Raw genomic sequence first — 19,812 nt, 5'->3', positions numbered from 1 at the left:
CGTTAGAGTACAGACAAAAACTAAGTTACTCATAAGGTGACCAAGTTGAGTTCTTAAGAAATAAACAGATGTTAATTCATGAGGTACTACCCTATGACAAAGATTTAGTCACTTTCTGCAGAAGTTCTGAAGTTTGTGAAGCTAAAAAAGAAAAGTGTTTGTGAACTTTGTTCTCCTACCTAGGAGAGCAGCATCACTAACCATCTATGTATTATGAGATACAAAAAACACTTGAATTTTTTTTTAAACGAATGTTAGTTGTGAAACAAACACATGCATACATACTTTGGGAGCAGTTCATTTTATTACAGCTTTTTACTCTTGATCTGACTTTAGAAATGTACAGCATCAAAATGGTATTTTATCAAAGAAGACTAAATTCTTGAAATTGCTCCTCACTCTGTTACACACAATAGCAACCCACATTTTATTTCCAATTCAAACAATAAATAAACTCACTGGGATCTTTATTATTGTTCACAGTATGTATTATATGCAAATCAACTAAGAAAAATCTATTTCAAACATCTTCAAGACTCAAGAAAAACAAACACCATTACATGTTTTATCATTTTATTAGGAATAATTCCAAATGGGTTATGAAGAAAACTTATTGAGTCTGATGAGTTTTCCAAAACTCTTAATGAAGACATGTTCACCAACAAACAATAAAACATCAGCAGAACTATCATATACTGGGCCAAGAGTCAGGCTGATACCAAAAGCAACATGCAACATAAAAAAGATACAATATAAAGGAAGACAATCTGCTGAGTATTAAAAATCATCTCAATATGAACTCTTTGCAACTAGCACAGAACTAATTAGCTATCAAATCCAAACCACACCAAGGTAAGCTTGGCTGATGGAAGCCAGGAGTTAATAATGGGAGGGAAATATAAGTTCTTCAGTGCAAAAGATCTGAATAGTGTTTTGGAGCATTTCCCTGGCTGGTACAAGCAGTATTAAAAAATCTTTTTTGGCAAGGGAGAAAAATAAATACAAATGGAATGCTACATTTTTTAAATCAGCAGACTGTCCCAGGAATGATAAACGTATCAGTAAAGTAGCAAGGGGATAACTTTAAAACATTATTTGTTGTGGGCTCAAAAAAACATTCAAAATGGATTTATTTAAAGGTGTCACATTAGCTATGTCCAGGCATTTAGGCTTAAGGGAAGTAAAATTAAAAGAGGACACTTTTTTTCCCCAAGTTAAGAGAATCTCTTTAAAACCAAGCATATTGCTAAATGGCAACATTATACTTGGTAAACAATAATTGGCAACAAAATAAGTTTAAACGCTGTAATATTCTGCCCAAACCAGTCCCACATACTGTTTAATAACCAAGATGCAAACTAATTTTGTTGTAACAAGCCTAGACCAATTCTATCAAACATGTCCTTGGTTAGATATCCAGTTTCATTTAACGTTTTGAAAGCTCATTTGACAGCCAGTCAAGTCCCTCATACAGACCGGTTCCTTGTGTAGCACAAGTGGCTTGAACATACCACTGTAAAGAAAGGACAATGAGAAAACACTTGATTAATATAACCAGTGTTTAAAATTCCTTACTCAGAAAATTGTTTTCCAGGGATATTAGTGAGCAAGTGCCATAAATGTATAGAGAAAAAGGAAAAATACATAAAGCCATAGGAACTAAAGTTGTAAATGTGTTAAAAGTATCATATTTCACAAATGATTAATTTTATATTTAATGATCTCAGTAACTGTATAGATTAGAACTGTTCTCCTACCTCTTGCTTCTCACAAAACTCCTCTCATATCTAAAGCTACTACTACCCATTCATTACATTTAACCAACTACTACTTAATCTGAAAAGAAAATTCATGGGAAGATTAGTAACTAATAAACTACCCACCTGGTCCTTATGATGCTCTTGTTTCCCACAAAACTAAGTTCAGAGTAGAAGAGGCAAAATTTTGAAAGAGTAAGGATTATTGATATTTTAGAGGCAAGCTTTTTCGGGAGTTTCACTATCTTTAGTCTCATGTACCCCCACAAGTTCCAATCTTTAAAATGTTTATGAATATTATCTTCAGTAACTGTATGAAATGCCATGAAAAGTTTCAAATACCAAGAAAAAGACCTAGAAAGCAATTTAATTACCTTTTAGGGATGGTTTATTAATTTTCTTTACTGACCAGTTTTATTTTGCCTTAAAATAAAGACCTTGCTTTAATGTTGCAAAGTCACTTCAAGTCTACCATATGCTGCCAATTATTACTTTAATACCAAGGACCCCAATAACCTAGAAGGCTGGGAAAAAGGCATGAATTCATATCCTCACAGCATGGAAAATTGCATCATTTACAGTCTGTCTTATTTAAATTGGGCTGGGACATCTTAAACACTGTATACAGTTATTGCCACACCACAGTTTCACCTTGTTGACAAGTTAATGAAAAACTACTGTAAGGCACAAACCATAATAATAGTTTGTGATATCATCTTTATAAATAAAACAATATATTGTATTTCGCCAGTAATAAACCACTGATCTCAAATGGTAAAGCTATTGGAGAGCAAGTAGATATTTTTTATAATTTTAAACTTAAAACCTGTTTAACATCATAATTACAGGCCCCTCCACAAGCTCTTAGTGCTACCACGCACACAGTACAAAATATTATCTAAAATATGGCTGCTATGGCTTCCCTGGTAGTGCAGTGGTTGAGAGTCCGCCCGCCGATGCAGGGGACACGGGTTCGTGCCCCGGTCCGGGAAGATCCCACGTGCCGTGGAGTGGCTGGGACCGTGAGCCATGGCCACTGAGCCTGCGCGTCCGAAGCCTGTGCTCCGCAACGGGAGAGGCCACAACAGTGAGGGGCCCGCATACCACAAAAAAATAAAAAATAAAAAATGTTAACAAAAGTCAAACGAAATAAAGATATTTAAAACCTCTGGATCCTTAAAGGATATATATTAAAAAGTTTAGGGCTTCCCTGGTGGCGCAGTGGTTGAGAGTCCGCCTGCCGATGCAGGGGACACGGGTTCGTGCCCTGGTCTGGGAGGATCCCACATGCCGCGGAGCGGCTGGGCCCGTGAGCCACGGCCGCTGAGCCTGCGCATCCGGAGCCTATGCTCCGCAACGGGAGAGGCCACAACAGTGAGAGGCCCGCGTACCCCAAAAAAAAAAAAAAAAAAAAAAAAAAAGTTTAAGAATGGAGAAGATATCAACGTACTTTAAAGTTAAATACAACATTTACAAAGGTTTGAAATAAAGCCTGAAAGGGCTCATTTTTATATAAGCAAGAGTCTCTTACTGTTTAGTCTCTTAGTGTTTTTTGTTTTTTGCTTTTGGCTGTGCTGCCAGGCATGCGGGATCTTAGTTCCCCAACCAGGGATCGAACCCGTGTCCCCTGCATCGGCAGGCGGACTCTAAACCACTGTGCCACCAGGGAAGCCCTCCTGTAGTTTTTTAAATGATGTGCTCATCATCTATTTCAAAGAGGACAATTAACTAATAAATGTTTAAACTAAATATCAGCTTAAACAATTATGTTAATAATCTAATAGTCAGGAAATTAATATGAAACTCCAAATACTTACTGTTCTGTTACGAAGAGACTGAAGACCTAATTTATCTGTCATTTCACTAATGGCCATAGCATTCGGCAAATCCTGTTTGTTTGCAAAAAGCAGCAACACAGCATCTCGCAGCTCATCTTCCTGAAGCTGAAAATAAAGACATTAACAACTACCAAACTGGAATCCAATTATTGTAACAAACTAAGTAAAACAGGCTTCCTACGTATGTACATCATTTATTCAACATTAAATACATTATCAAACATCAAATCAATAATCATACACCTTCAAGTAAAGCAAAACTATTTTCCAAGTCAATCATCCTACACTCCATTAAGGTAAATCATTCATTCAGTCTTGATGATAATCCATGGAGGGTCACGATTGGCAAGGACAAGAAACACACATGGGAATAAACATTTATGGCAGGATCTTATGGTACTCAGTAGTAAACATACTTAGACGATGATTCTTTTTGGACTTTTATCCTTTCCAGCCAGTTGGATCAAACGACAGTGGGAAAACAATACAGTGATTAGGGCATTAGTAGTATCATGTAAAATACAAGAATTATACCAAGAGCAAAAGCCGGTGGGAATGAAATACTGATATATGACACAACACTTGGAAACTTATGCTAAGTGAAAAGAAACAAAAAGTTTAAAAAGGTAACAAAAGACGACATATTTTATGCAGGCAGGGTAGAATGGGGGAAGGAATGGGGAACAAATGCTAATAGTTATAGGATTTCTTTTTGGAGGTGATGAAAATGTTGTAAAATTCAATTGTGGTAATGATTGTACAATTTTGTATACCAGAAACCACTGACTTGTACATTTCAAATGAGTGAAGTTATGGTATGTGAACTATATCTCAATAAAGCTGTTTACAAAAAAAAAAAAGAGTAGAAGGGGTAATAGTTAACTGAGACAAAAAAAGCACCAGTTACACACATACAGGCACAATGGTTTTACAAACTGCACTCCACTCTTAGGAGCACTGAATGAGAATATTTCAGTAAATATTTTACACCTACAAGTCTGAAACCATGACAACGTTCCTCTAGCAAAGTTCCTCAACAATTTTCCCCCTCAGGATTTTTAACAGTATGAACATATGAAAACATTTATCCAATATTTGGCAAGGCCAAAATGCCACCATCAACCAAAATGCCACATGCCTTAGGTGGAATTCTTTTACCATGGTTGCTATTATGTAACATTTTGAAGTATATTTTATAGGTATAGTATAGAGAAAACTGAACCCAGTGACCTTGGGAACAAGGTATTTGAACCAGGATTCCTAGGTCACAAAAGCTTCAAAACTGGAGATTTTATAACTAGAAAATAAAAGACTGGACTAAAGTAAAAATCCTCAACCAGAGATATGCATCAAAATCACCCATGGAGCATTCTACAAACAAACTGGGCCTTCCTCCCAACTTACTGAAGTAACTGCTCATCCATGAGTTTTTTAAAAGCTCTACAGGAGATTTTTATGTGCAGTCTTAAAAACCTGTGATAATACATAGTTTTTCAAGGTTCTTTCTTGCTCTAAAAAGTTGATTTATGTAATCAAATTACAGTTAAAATGTACCGACCACTAATACCACCACTATCACCCAGAAAAACATATCTTGGAAATGATAAATTTAAAAACTATTCTCACCATTTTCTGCAGCTCTTCTGCTCCTTCCTGAATTCTTTCACGATCATTGCTATCTACCACAAAAATAAGACCCTGAAATAAATTAAAAGTTAAATTTAAAGCACACACTAAATATGAAACATAAGTACATAGGCAGCAAAACCATATCAAGAGTTAATAACATGTTAGGAAGAAAGTCTCCTTACAAAAAAAAAAAAAAAGGGAGAAAGTCTCCTTACAAAAAAAAAAGGGGGGGGGAAAGACAGGGCATTACAGATTTGAGCACTATTTGTTATTTTAACTTATCAATGTTATTTCCAAAAAAATATCTACCTCTTAACAACTGATCACTTTTTTCAACTATGCTAAGAAGAATAAATTCTATCCCTTTCCCCTACCTTTGCACATTTAAATGCAGGTAAGTAGAAGTAACAAAATGGCCACAAAGTAGGCACAAAAGGAAAAACAACAATCCACAGATCCTAAGGATTCATGAATTTACTAATTGAATTACCTTATTCAAAAGCATGCACAAAATGAAACTAAAAAAAGAAGCGGAAGGAGTGCACTACAGTAGCTTTTATATAGTTCATCAGGAAAAGAGTCTTGCTGTAGAATGCTGCCTGCCAGCTCTAGAATCAGAAGAAAGTCTTCAGCAAAATATAGGAAGAAAAATTCAAGGCTGACTTGATCGAATAAGAAATTCTTAACAAAAAGGAAGGTAGTAACCATTCTTAAAGATATTCAAATATTAGAATTTTATACTACAAAAGAAGTGGAATTGGGAAGGAATTAATTGAATTAAGACTCTTCCAAAATCTTTCAAATGGGAAAGTATAAAATTTTCAGTTAGAGAGACAGGGCAGATGAATTTTATAGCTTTGTTAAAATCTATTCCTATTACACTAAAGTATATTCTTTAGTATATACACTAAAGTATTATTTTCCCCACAACCCTGACCCCTAAAGTATTTTTAATCATTTGTCACTTTATCATAAACTGTTGTGCCACTACTGATTTGTGGAAGTCACCAGATTAAATCCACTGAGGGATTAATCCCCTCAGTATTACCATAGTACTGAGCTTGCCAGGGTACTTAATAATTATTTTAGGCTACGGTCATTAAATGACATAATTTCTTTTGGTCTAAAAAACTTGAAACCCATTTCCTTTATCTCTGCAAGAAATCTTAATTTTTAAACATCCTACCCTTTGAAAAAAATTTTGGTGCTCTCAGAGCTAGTATGGCATAGTGGGAAGATACCAAATTCAATGCTTATTAGTTATATAAATTACCTAATCCTTGAACATGCCTCCTTTTCTATAAAATAAAATACCACCAATTTTTTAAGCCTATTTTTAAACATAATCATAGAGGTATAAAAGAATGAAGCATTGTCCTTGGCATATCACAGGCATTTAGTAAATGTCTCCTCCTTTTCCTCCTATCCCCCAAACCACTCTTATTTAGAACCTACTTCTCTAGAAGAGGTAATGCCTCTAAAAGGGATCTAATTTTATCTAGACTACTAACAATCCGTTATCGTTTTAAAATGCAAATAACACTGTCAGTCCCAAAGTAACATTACTGAGAGGGAGGATTATTTGAGAAATTCTAAGTTATTCACTTCCTGGGACAGCACAATCAAGAGTGTAGAAAAGCTAGGATTCTAAAGATAGCTACTCTAAGAAAAGATTACTTAAAAGGCCAAATATTTAGAACAGGAAAATAATTTGAATTATATAATGAGGTAAGAGGAATTTACTACAATAAACACTGTGTCCTGAATTGCTAATAAAAGTTAGAAGCATGGTTAAATGGAATAATTAGTTTCTTTTAAATTTTACAGCTAAAAGAACTGATCATGAGTGCTGCAAAAACAGCTTTAATAGCTTAGCTGTGATTACATCAGGCAACCTTGATGTAAAGCTTTCTCTGACAGCCTTGAAGTCCCTAAAAAGTACTTGGATTTCTGTGGGGTTTTAAGATTTTTTTTAATTTGGACCATTTTTAAAGTCTTTATTGAATTTGTTACAATATTGCTTCTGTTTTACGTTTTGGTTCCTTGGCCATGAGGCATATGGCATCTTAGCTCCCTGACCAGAGAATGAACCCGCACCCCCTGTATTGGAAGGCAAAGTCTTAACCACTGGACCGCCAGGGAAGTCCCAGAAGTACTTGGACTTTTGATTCTAAGGTGGTCCACAGAGGCCAGGAATGGGTCTAATTGCAAGTTAAAGTAAATTAAAAAGCATTCTAAACAAGTCTAGGGATAAGAGCACGGTTACCCTTGGTCAAGAATTAAAGGCTTAAAAACAAAAACATGGAAACAACCTATATGCCCATCGACAGATGAATGGATAAAGATGCAGTGCATATATACAATGGAATATTACTCAGTCATAAAAAAAGAATGAAATAATGCCATCTGCAGCAACATGGACAGACCTAGAGATTATCATACTAAGCGAAGTCAGAAAGACTAAAACAAATACCATGATATCACTTATATGTGGAATCTAAAATACGACACAAATGAACATATCTACAAAACAGAAACAGACTCACAGACATAGAGAACAGACTTGTGGTTGCCAAGGGGGAGGAGGAATGGGGGAGGGAAGGATTGGGAGTTGGGATTAGCAGATGCAAACTAGTATACATAGGATGGATAAACAACAAGGTCCTACCGTATAGCACAGGGAACTATACTCAATGTCCTGTGATAAACCATAATGGAAAAGAATATGAAAAACAATACATATATGTATAACTGAGTCACTGTGCTGTACAGCAGAAATTAACACACTGTAAATCAACTATACTTCAATAAAATTTTTAAAAATAAAATAAAAAGAATTACAGGTTTAGGATTAGCAGTTTTACTTCACACCTAAATGTATTTAAAAAGCGTGTTCCCTAAGTGAAATGCCTATGACTTACTTTAAAATAATCCAAAAGGTGAAATACATTATAAAGGAGTACTGATTAAAGAATACTGGCCATATCCTAATAACTGAAGTTGGGTAATATCATAGATATGTGGGAGCTTATTATGCTATTCTCTACATTTGTATAAATTCAAAAATTTCCATAGTAAAGTTTTTAAAAGCATGTAACTCATATCAAAACATCTTTCCTAACCACAGCTGTGTTAATGAACAGAAACATTTTAATTTTTAAATAAAAAAGTATGCCACTTACTTAACATGACATGCTACTTAAACCTGGTTGTTCCAGCCACTCACCTAGGGTATTCACTGCCACCCGGTGGCAATAAACGTCACTTGTCTACAATGTTATAAGAGCTGGAGATCCAGAAAGACATCTGTACATCTTAAACATATGAAGTGCTTCTAACCTCATACATTATTCTAAAAAAATTTTATCAACTCCAGTAGTAAACAAAAAATGATAAGAAACCTCTCGTGGTAGAAAACACCACAGAGTTGGGAACTACTTGAATAAAAAATGTAAAACAAGAACCAGCTCTCCAATTAAGTCATTCCAAGCTTCAGTTTCCTCTTATATAAGAGTTAGACTACCACAGTAGTTCTCAAGAGGGAGCAATTTTGTCCCCAGGAAATATTTTGCAATATGTGGAGACATTTTTGGTTGTTGCAACTGGATTGGGTGGGGGAGACTACTACTGGCAACTAGTGTGTAAAGGCCAAGAATGCTGCTAAGCATCCTACAATGCAAAGGAGAGCCCTCCCCTCACTCAATGACAAAGAATTAACCGTCTGAAATGTCAACGCTGCTGCTGTTGAAAAACCCTGTACTAGATAGAGCCTTGCTATTCAAAGTAAGGTCCCAAACCAGCAACATCAGCACCACCACCTGAGAACTTGCTAGACGCGAAGAATCTCAGGCCTTACTCAGCCAGGTCCCACTGAACTGATCTCTATTTTAACAAATACCCAGGTGATTCATATGCAGATTAACATCTGAGAAACACTACTGATGTCTAGTTTATATCCCCAGAGATTCTTTTTTTTTTAACATCTTTATTGGAGTATAATTGCTTTACAATGGTGTGTTAGTTTCTGCTTTATAACGAAGTGAGTTATACATATACATATGTTCCCATATCTCTTCCCTCTTGCCTCTCCTTCCCTCCCACTCTCCCTATCCCACCCCTCCAGGCATTCACAAAGCACCTAGCTGATATCCCTGTGCTATGCAGCTGCTTCCCACTAGCTATCTACCTTACGTATATATGTCCAAGTGTATATATGTCCATGCCTCTCTCTCGCTTTGTCACAGCTCACTCTTCCCCCTCCCCATATCCTCAAGTCCGTTCTCCAGTAGGTCTGTGTCTTTATTCCTGTCTTACCCCTATACCCCTAGGTTCTTCATGACATTTTTTTTTCTTAAATTCCATATATATGTGTTAGCATACGGTATTTGTCTTTCTCTTTCTGACTTACTTCACTCTGTATGACAGACTCTAGGTCTATCCACCTCATTACAAATAGCTCAATTTCGTTTCTTTTTATGGCTGAGTAATATTCCATTGTGTATATATGCCACATCTTTATCCATTCATCCGATGATGATGGGCACTTAGGTTGTTTCCATCTCAGGGCTATTGTAAATAGAGCTGCAATGAACATTTTGGTACATGACTCTTTTGAATTATGGTTTTCTCAGGGTATATGCCCAGTAGTGGGATTGCTCGGTCATATGGTAGTTCTATTCGTAGTGTTTTAAGGAACCTCCATACTGTTCTCCATAGTGGCTTTACCAATTCACATTCCCACCAGTTCAGGAGTGTTCCCTTTTCTCCACACCCTCTCCAGCATTTATTGTTTGTAGATTTTTTGATGATGGCCATTCTGACTGGTGTGAGATGATATGTCATTGTAGTTTTGATTTGCGTTTCCCTAATGATTAATGATGTTGAGCATTCTTTCATGTGTTTGTTGGCAGTCTGTATATCTTCTTTGGAGAAATGTCTATTTAGGTCTTCTGCCCATTTTTGGATTGGGTTGTTTGTTTTTTTGTTATTGAGCTGCATGAGCTGCTTGTAAATTTTGGAAATTAATCCTTTGTAAGTTGCTTCATTTGCAAATATTTTCTCCCATTCTGAGGGTTGTCTTTTGGTCTTGATTATGGCTTCCTTTGCTGTGCAAAAGCTTTGAAGTTTCACTAGGTCCCATTTGTTTATTTTTGTTTTTATTTCCATTTCTCTAGGAGGTGGGTCAAAAAGGATCTTGCTGTAATTTATGTCATAGAGTGTTCTGCCTATGTTTTCCTCTAAGAGTTTGATAGTTTCTGGCCTTACATTTAGGTCTTTAATCCATTTTGAGCTTATTTTTGTGTATGGTGTTAGGGAGTGATCTAATCTCATACTTTTACATGTACCTGTCCAGTTTTCCTAGCACCACTTATTGAAGAGGCTGTCCTTTCTCCACTGTACATTCCTGCCTCCTTTATCAAAGATAAGGTGACCATATGTGCGTGGGTTTATCTCTGGGCTTTCTATCCTGTTCCACTGATCTATCTTTCTGTTTTTGTGCCAGTACCATACTGTCTTGATTACTGTAGTTTTGTAGTATAGTCTGAAGTCAGGGAGCCTGATTCCTGCAGCTCCATTTTTCGTTCTCAAGATTGCTTTGGCTATTCGGGGTCTTTTGTGTTTCCCCAGAGATTCTGATTCAAGTGGTCAGGTGTCATGATCAGGGCTTTGGGATTTTTAAAACTCCCCAGGTAATTTTAATGTGCAGTCAAATTTGAGAATTCCTGCTCTACAGGATCACTAAGGTCTCTACCATGCCAGCATTATACATACTACATGATAATATAAAAATCATGTACAAATCAACAGAGCAGATCTACCTTAATATATTTTTCTTAATGTATTTTAATAAAGCAAACACTTAACTGGGTTAAATGAAGGGCTATTAATTGTATTACATTCATTTAAAACTACAATGACAGAAAGTTATACAGATCTTACTTCCTAAACTAAGAATGAAATCAATAGAACTACTGAAGAAACATCTAATTCAACCCTGAGAACCACCCCACCCCATCTTCCAAAATATTACTACGATAATTATGTAACTCTTCCACCCTAGGTTATTTAGCCTACAAAGGCATGAATGAGAGAGTCCACTGAAGAACATGGAAGTAGTGATAAGAATGCCAACTCATGGAGTAAACACCAATATCCAAGTAAACAGTATATATTAACATAAACTTTGGAACATGAAACATATAAAAAAAAGTTATAAAAATGTATAGCATTCCTAACTTACCTGGGTATTTTGGAAGTAATGCCTCCAGAGAGGCCTAATTTTATCTTGACCACCAACATCCCATACTGTGAAACAAATGTTCTTATATTCTACTGTTTCCACATTAAAACCTATAGAGAAAAAAGAAAAAAAAAGTTTGCTGCGCACAATGTCATTCAGAAAATAAATCCCTTTATTGTGGAATTCTCCCAGAATTGCTTTTTTTTAAAGTCCTAATAGATAATCAACAAATGTAAAAACCCAAGACATTACAATGATGGCTATATGTCATTGTATATTTGTCCAAACCCAAAGAATGTAGAACAACCCTAAGGTATATGGACTTGGGGTGATTACGATGTGTCAATGTAGGTTCATCTACTGAGTGATGCTGACAATGGAGGAAGCTATGCACGTGTTGGGGGAGTGGATATATGGGAAATCTCTGCAGTTTCCTTTCAATTTTTCTGTGAACCAAAAACTACTCTGAAAAAAAAAATAGAATGAAACTATATTCTATTTTACTTTATAATACATTATTATGATATAAATTAAAATCACTGTAAACTTTCTTACCGATGGTAGGAATCGTGGTGACTATCTCTCCTAACTTCAGTTTATACAGAATGGTGGTCTTGCCAGCAGCATCCAACCCAACTAGAAAAAGACATTTCAGATTTTAAATCTAGACCAACAGCACACACTAAGAAACAATTTTACAACAAATTTTTATTTTGAAAGCAAAAGCTGACTGGTCAAGGCACAAATGAGTTAGAAATGAAATCACCTCATTTCTGATTCCCAAAGGCAACACCTCCTACAAAAGCCTTTCCATTTTTCTTTCTAGACCTAGAGAGACAGCACAAGGTCTGATCTCAAGATCTGCTTTGCCACACAATAGTTGAATGGCTTTAAACAATCACCTTGGGAAAGAGGCCAGAGAAATCAGCTATAAAATAAGGGGACTAGATCAAGTAATCTAAGATCTCTTCCAATTCAAGTTCTCATTAATTCTATGAACTACTACCATTTTTAAAAACACAAATTATAGGGCTTCCCTGGTGGCGCAGTGGTTGAGAGTCCGCCTGCCGATGCAGGGGACACGGGTTCGTGCCCCGGTCCGGGAAGATCCCACATGCTGCGGAGCGGCTGGGCCCGTGAGCCATGGCCGCTGAGCCTGCGTGTCCGGAGCCTGTGCTCCGCAACGGGAGAGGCCACAACAGTGAGAGGCCCGCGTACCGCAAAAAAAACAAAAAAAAAACACAAATTATAAGTTGAATCAGAGAACACATAAAAACAAATTAAGAACTATCTTTAAGATTCAAAAACTCAATTTCCTTTAATATAACAAGCAAATTTTAGGTAAAAGGTCTTGATGCTAGGGGAAAAAATATACATGTAAGAAAGGAAGATGAGGCCAATTTTACCCCTACCTAAATCCATTTCAACATCACACGTGCAGAAATGATAACAAAAGACTGGTTAATTTGGGTTGTAAAGAAGGCCTTGTCATATTCATCTCCAATATAATGTCTAAATTCTTAAAATAATTCCTTTGAGGCAGGCAGATATAAGTAGGGAGGAATGTACTTGTTTCCAAAACAAAAAAAATCCATACTACAACAAGAAGGTATAGAAGAGGGTGAAAAGCAAATTAAATGTTTAAGTATGAATCTCTGAAAAGCTGAATATTCTACATTGTTTGTTAAAGCCTTCATAAATGGAAGGTCAATATCTAAAAACCTCACTGAATATCATTGGTCTAAGGATATCACATTTGGCCACCTAGATTAACACTATTATCACAGATTTTGAAATCAATTCAACCGAGTATGGTTTAAGCAAGGATAGTTTTTCGTGTTTCTTTGTTTGTTTTTTAAGGATAGTTTTGTTGTTGTTGTTTAGTATTTATATCAGAGCATGACTTAGCACAAGAAACCCTTGCTTAGGGTTTCCCTGGTGGCGCAGTGGTTGAGAATCCGCCTGCCGATGCAGGGGACAGAGGTTCGTGCCCTGGTCTAGGAAGATCCCACATGCCGCGGAGCAACTGAGCCCGTGTGCCACAACTACTTAGCCTGCGAGTCACAACTACTGAAGCCCGCACTCCACAAGAGAAGCCACCACCATGAGAAGCCTGCGCACCGCAACAAAGAGCAGCCCCCGCTCGCCGAAACTAGAGAAAGCCTGTGAGCAGCAACGAAGACCCAACGTAGCCATAAATATATAAATAAATAAATTAAATAGTGTTGTATAAATGCAAACCAGGTTTTTTTTAAGGTATTTCTATTGTGAGATTTAAGATGCAAAAATTAATGCATATCACTCATTATATAGTTCCTCACTCAAAAACATGTTGGTCTAACAATTCTGTGCCCATTTAGTGATTTCTTAAGTATGTATTTCCTTAATGTTGCAATATTTGGCAATGAAATTTCTCCACAAAATGAAACTATAACCAATTCTCAACTAGCCAAGATAAGACTCTAATCTGTACAGTCCAGTAACGTCCTCCCCTCCCTCTCACCCTCATAAACAAGTCACTGTTTTGAAAGATATACTGGAATTACTTGTTCTCCTTGACTGGACCTGCACTTTAACCAAAGTGTTAAAAGCAGCAAAACTTTCCCCAAAATCTTTGCCGATCATTAAAAAGTATGTCTACCAAATTAAGGCAGCAAGATATACTTATATTTTAAGTTTTAAAATTAGATTCCAATTATCTCAACTTGGAGAAACAACCAAACGCAGAAAAGAAAACGACTAAGAAGAAAAAAGTATATTTTCAGTTAAGTTTCAGTTACGATATTTTTCTTCATGTTTTATCTTTCAAATTTTCTACAAGGAAGCTTGAAAAAAACTTCGTAATTTTTCAATAATTAAAAATTGAGTGCTTATTGTGTTCCAAACACAATACTAGGTGATTCCATACATTTTGTAATTTAATTCTCACAATAACTCTCCATTTTTCAGATGCAAAATCTGAGATTCAGAAACATCCCCAGAATCACAGGAGTAGTAAAACAGATTTTAAAACCCTAGGTCTTTTGGAGAAATTAGATCCATATATAGCTGTGGGAATGGAAAATGGTGTAGCTGCTTTGAAAAAGTTTGTCAGTTCCTCAATATGTTAAACATAGTTAACAACGACCCAACAACCCTATTCCTAGCTTATCTACCCAAGAAAATTAAAAACATATGCCCACACAAAAACTTTCATGAATGTTCACAGCAGCATAATTCATAAGAACCAAAAAGTAGAAACAACTACATTTCCATCAACTGATGAATGATAAACAAAATGTGGAATATATCCATACAAAAGAATTACTATTCAGCCATAAAAAGGAATGAAGTACTGATACATGTTATAATATGGATGAATCTTGAAAACACGCTAAGTGAAAGAAGCCAGACACTAAAGGCCACATATTGTATGATTCTGTTATATGAAATATCCTGAATAAACAAGCCCACAGAAACAGAAAGCAGAAGAGTGGTTGCAAGAGGGAGGGGTGAGGAGGGGAGTGACTGCTATCGTGTGTGGGGTTTCTTTCTGGGCTGATGAAAATGTTCTAGAATTAAGACAGTGGTGGGAGTTCCCTGGTAGCCTAGTGGTTAGGATTACAGGCTTTCACTGCCCCGTGGTCCAGGTAGATCCCCAGTCAAGAAACTGAGATCCCACAAGCTGTGCGGTACCGGGGAGGGGGACAGTGGTAATGGTTACACAACTTTATGGATATACTAAAAAGCACTGAACTGTACACTTTTAAGGAATAGTATGTGAATTACATCTCAATTTTTTTTTTAATTAAAAAGAAACAATCCTAAGTCTGATGCCAGAGCTCTCAAATAGTATTCATATATTGCCATCCTGCCCTTAGGGTTTTTTGGTGTACACACACTATCTTAATATTTTATCTAATTCCTCAGAGGTTTGACCATCAAAACTGAAATTGAGTCTACCAGATGTACAGGAAAACTATAATGACCTTGAGCTTTGCTTCTACCTAACAGGTCAGGAATATCAGCACTTCCATCAATGTGTTAATTAACAGCAAATTATCAGCCTCTGATAGTCATACTTTATAATAATGCAGGAGAGTACACCTAAAGGTGGTTGTATCAACTTCTAATGGCATGAAGCTAAGGATTTTTGCCTTTTCTATTGTTTACCTATATCACATAACTAATCAGAAGACACGCCCCCCCTTTTTTAAAGGCTGGCAATTATGTTTTCAACTAATGACCTAAGAAGATGGTCATAATAAACTAAGTCAAAAGGACTACAATTTTGGAGAAACAAAAACCTCCTCTTAAAGGCTGAGAGTAAATATAACAAATATTAAAAGTGGAATGGTGCAATGATAAGAAATTATCACTTTATTGTTTTTCATGTTTTCTAAATTTAACAAAAAGGACATTATTTTTAGAATCAGGACCAAAAATTTAAAATTAAATAGTAAATGTATTTATAAAATATGCTAGGAAAAAAGTATGAGACATTACTCACTTTAAAATATTGTTAGTATTTTTCAAATTGGCAAAAGATCCTTTCCTCCCAAACCTCTCTGGTCCCAAAGAGCCACTGTCACATGAAAGACAACACAAAACTACACTGGGTATGTATTAGCAATCTTTTTGAAAGCAATACTTTCTCAGCTTTTCAACAGGCAAGAACTTGCAAGTTCAAAGAGAGGAGAATTAGTATTTCCTCTACAGAACATATTGTTTCAAATATAAACAAAATTTGGGCAGTCATTTACCAAAATTACATCTCACCACAGATATGGAGATCAGACTTAAAACAGGATAATGATGGACTACATGAGAAATCTACGGTGAAAACTGGTCATCTTTGAATTTAAGCTCAATAATATCATTTACAAGATTTTTTTCTGTAAAACTACAAAATTTCTGTCAATCTATAGTTTAAGTGATGTTACATTTGATACATTGTGTTGATTTTAAATTTTTTTTTTTTTTTTTTTTTGCAGTACACGGCCCTCTCACTGTTGTGGCCTCTCCGGTTAAGGAGCACAGGCTCAGCGGCCATGGCTCAGGGGCCTAGCCGCTCCGCGGCATGTGGGATCTTCCAGGACCGGGTCACGAACCCGTGTCCCCTGCATCAGCAGGCGGACTCTCAACCACTGCGCCACCAGGTAAGCCCGATTTAAAATTTTTTAATTAGGGAATTCCCTGGCGGTCCAGTGGTTAAGACTCCATGCTTCCAACACAAGGGACGTGGGTTCCACCCCTGGTCGGGAATTAAGATCCCGCATGCCTCACAGCACGGTCAAAAAGAAAAAAAAAATTTAATTAGTTAACATAAGCTGCAACTTCAAACACCTTTTAAAATTACTTTAACTTTTAGGAAAGTGTGTACAAATAAAATTTAAAACTTCTCCAACAGTAATTTGGCAAACCAGATTCAATAGCTAACTGCTATCTTTCAACAACATTTTAAAATGGTCACTGACTCAAGAAAGCATGAATTTTACCTAAGCCATATAAAGGAAAAGAACACATGCCTGTCAAAGAAAATTAATATGGAAAAAACAATCATTAATTGGTAATTCTAAACTAGGATGGGGCAGACACATTAAGAGTGATCTATTATATATGCTATCACTCATAAAGCTAGATATAAAAATCTAAGAATGATCAAACCCCCAAATCACCTATTTCACTATCCATACACATATTCTCCATAAGGTTATACTTCCTTTGATGAGCTACCATAAAAGGTGACCTTGTGACTAACCTGTTTTTAATCAAGGAAACCTAATTATCCTGAGTTAAAGTGCAAAACAAGAACAGCAAACCTGAGTAATAAAACATTTAACATGAATGAATAATTTCAAATCATAACGTCTATTCCCTGCACAAATGCACAAAGTTACTTTTCTTCTTCCATTTTCTATCAATCATTTCTGGGGAGTAAGGGGGAGAAATGCTTCCCTAATATAGTAAATATATGAAAGTGCTTATAGCGTATATAATTCTACCTTTCTTCTGCCTCTGAAACTGTCAGCCATCACAAAAAACTAGTGAAATGAGAAACAACAATTTACAAAAAATCTTAAGTAAAATACTACACATTACATTTCAAATATAACACACTACACTTCCAGGAACAGAACCATGTACTAGCTAATCTCTTCAAGGAACAGGCTGGAAATCATTTAGCACAGTCCAAAGTTCTCCCAGTGACTTCAGATCCTTTTTTAGACGGTCGATTTTCAGGCACTTTTAAAGCGTAAATAATATGTTTACCCTGCTAAAATAATTCTTTTTCATAATTGAAACCTGACAAACTTTGAAAGAGAAAACATTTTCATTTATCTTTGTGAATGAATTATCAACAATTGTTTCATGGATTGTGAATAAGCTGCAATAAGAGGAAAGTGAAAAAAGAACCAAATGTGCACACCCTTAATCTTCACATACCTTGAAATACTACTGAACCTTGCTTTGGGAAACTTTCAAATAAAACCTCCCCCACTGCACTTCTCTAGAAAACAAGCTAATAAACCAACAAAATTCAATGTTTAAAGTTAGCGAGGCTCATTATAGCATTATTTAGGTCCATGGAGCTTAGCTGTGATGTAAAGACTACTCACAGTACTATGAGGGAGGCGTTGCTTACATCACTCAAGTGACAAGCCCCTTCTCCCTCAGCAGAGCGAAAAACCGACCCTAAAAAGTAATTTTTAAAAAGCCCATTTTCCATAAGAATTTTAAAAAACATCCTTGTAATTACTGCTTAACAAGGCCTCCCTAAAGTTATGCGTCAAGATGTTCACTTACTGAAAATTTGTCACCGGCTTAAAAAAATTAGTTTCTAAGCCTTTTTTTTTCATTAAACTTTAGCCAGCTGTATAAAAACTACATAGTTTTAAAACCAAAGAGAATAAACCAAATATATTTAGCCCTTGAGAGTGGCCAAACGAAACATTCATGATAAACTCAGTTTTCAGGGACATTAATAAGGAAAAGAAAAAAAATATGAGGCGGAATCCTGAGCGAAGCGAAGTTTAGCGAAGTGAACGCTGAGGACTCCGGACTCTACTGAAACCGTGGGTGCTCCCCTGCCACCGCACTGGGCCCGGTCACTTCCTGCCCCGGCCGGCTCCGGGCTCTCGGCGACCGCTCGCTCACACACCATTGGAGTGTGCAGAGTGTGCACACGGGGCAGAAAGGGGGAGGAGGAAGGCTGGAATCGCTCGGCCTCCCTCCCGACCGTTGCCCACACCCGGGGAAGAAGGGAGCCAGATCGCACTCACAGAATGGGCCTCGCCAGTGTCTTTAGGGTTCGGCAAGATCCGACAGTCCGCTACTCTCACATCTCCGCCAAGCTGTGTCGGGCTTTCAGTAAGACCACGAAGAGAAAGCCAAACCCAGAAGGAGGAAACCTTGCCCGCGGCCCCGTTCCAGCCTCTTCGACAGATCTCGGGCGACCGCCCACCCTTCGCCCCATTGTTCCCCCTTAAGAATTCCTCCGACCCCCAGCCCGCCGCCCCTCCCCCACCACAGCTGACGGGGGGGTAAAAAAACAGGCCCCGAGGCCGCTCCAAGCGAAGAGACCTGGCCGCCCCACCAGGGCCTGGCCTCTTCCCTCGGCCCCTGACTCACCCATCAAAATGCGCATCTGCTTCTTGCCGAAGAGACGGGAGAAGAGAGAGGAGATGGTGAGGCCCATGGCGGTAGTGGCACTTGCGATGGGCAGAAGCAGAAGGGGTTTGGCGCGACCCCGAGCCTTCTTTCACGCTCCCGGCAAACTCAGGGAGGAAAGAGGAGCTGAGGGCCGCAGGGACGGCACGCCAGCCGATGTGTAGGACGGAGCTCCCCTCCGGGAAGGAATTAGCGGGGTGATGACCTGCTTGACGACTGGCGGGGCTGCTCCGGCTCTGGCGTTAAATCTTCGGCTATGCCACGTCACGCGGCAGCCGCGGCGACTCCGGCAGCGGCCCGGCCCCTCCAACGCGGACAGAACCGCGTCACCGTCGCCCCATCCCCCTGCGCTTCCGGCGCTGCCCGAACCAGTGCGCCTGCGCACCAGGGGAATTGGCCATCTTCGCTGACTTGCGCCGCTGGCCGGCGTCACCCCCCCGGACGTGGCTCCTGGAGTTGGGCGAGGCCAGTCAGCCCCTGTGTAAAGGGCGACGGACACGGTCCCACACTGCCTCGCTTCATCACGTCCAATCAGACTCAAGGAGGGACGTTTCTGCGCAGAGAAATGCATCCTGGCGGTTGTATTCCTTGCTTCCGGAAAGGCGGGCTGTGCATTATGGGTTAGGTAGTGAACCTCCGTTCTTTCCGCCTCTTCAAGGGAACGCGCGTTGGGGATTTCCTGCTCTACGAAGGTACG

General features: G+C 37.9%; 1 protein-coding gene across 2 annotated transcripts; it reads right to left on the bottom strand.

Annotated features, from left to right (window-relative positions):
* Nucleotides 1-556: 556 nt before the first annotated feature.
* On the bottom strand, nt 557-19,473 carry ARF4 (ADP ribosylation factor 4). Of its 2 annotated transcripts, XM_032647911.1 has the most exons (7): nt 19,077-19,473; nt 12,021-12,101; nt 11,466-11,575; nt 5,222-5,293; nt 3,575-3,700; nt 1,884-1,916; nt 557-1,513 (listed from the first exon to the last, which is right to left on the bottom strand). In XM_032647911.1, the coding sequence occupies exons 1-7, from the start codon at nt 19,141-19,143 to the stop codon at nt 1,427-1,429; spliced, it is 576 nt and encodes a 191-aa protein (XP_032503802.1). In that variant the 5' UTR covers nt 19,144-19,473; the 3' UTR covers nt 557-1,426. The 2 variants fall into 2 exon arrangements, with proteins under 2 accessions (XP_032503802.1, XP_032503803.1); XM_032647912.1 differs by lacking the exon at nt 1,884-1,916 and having other exon boundaries at nt 19,077-19,470.
* Nucleotides 19,474-19,812: the final 339 nt, after the last annotated feature.

The sequence above is a fragment of the Phocoena sinus genome, chromosome 11 (assembly GCF_008692025.1).
Source record: "Phocoena sinus isolate mPhoSin1 chromosome 11, mPhoSin1.pri, whole genome shotgun sequence".
Classification (NCBI taxonomy): domain Eukaryota; kingdom Metazoa; phylum Chordata; class Mammalia; order Artiodactyla; family Phocoenidae; genus Phocoena; species Phocoena sinus.
This window is presented reverse-complemented; position numbering and strand designations above follow the sequence as displayed.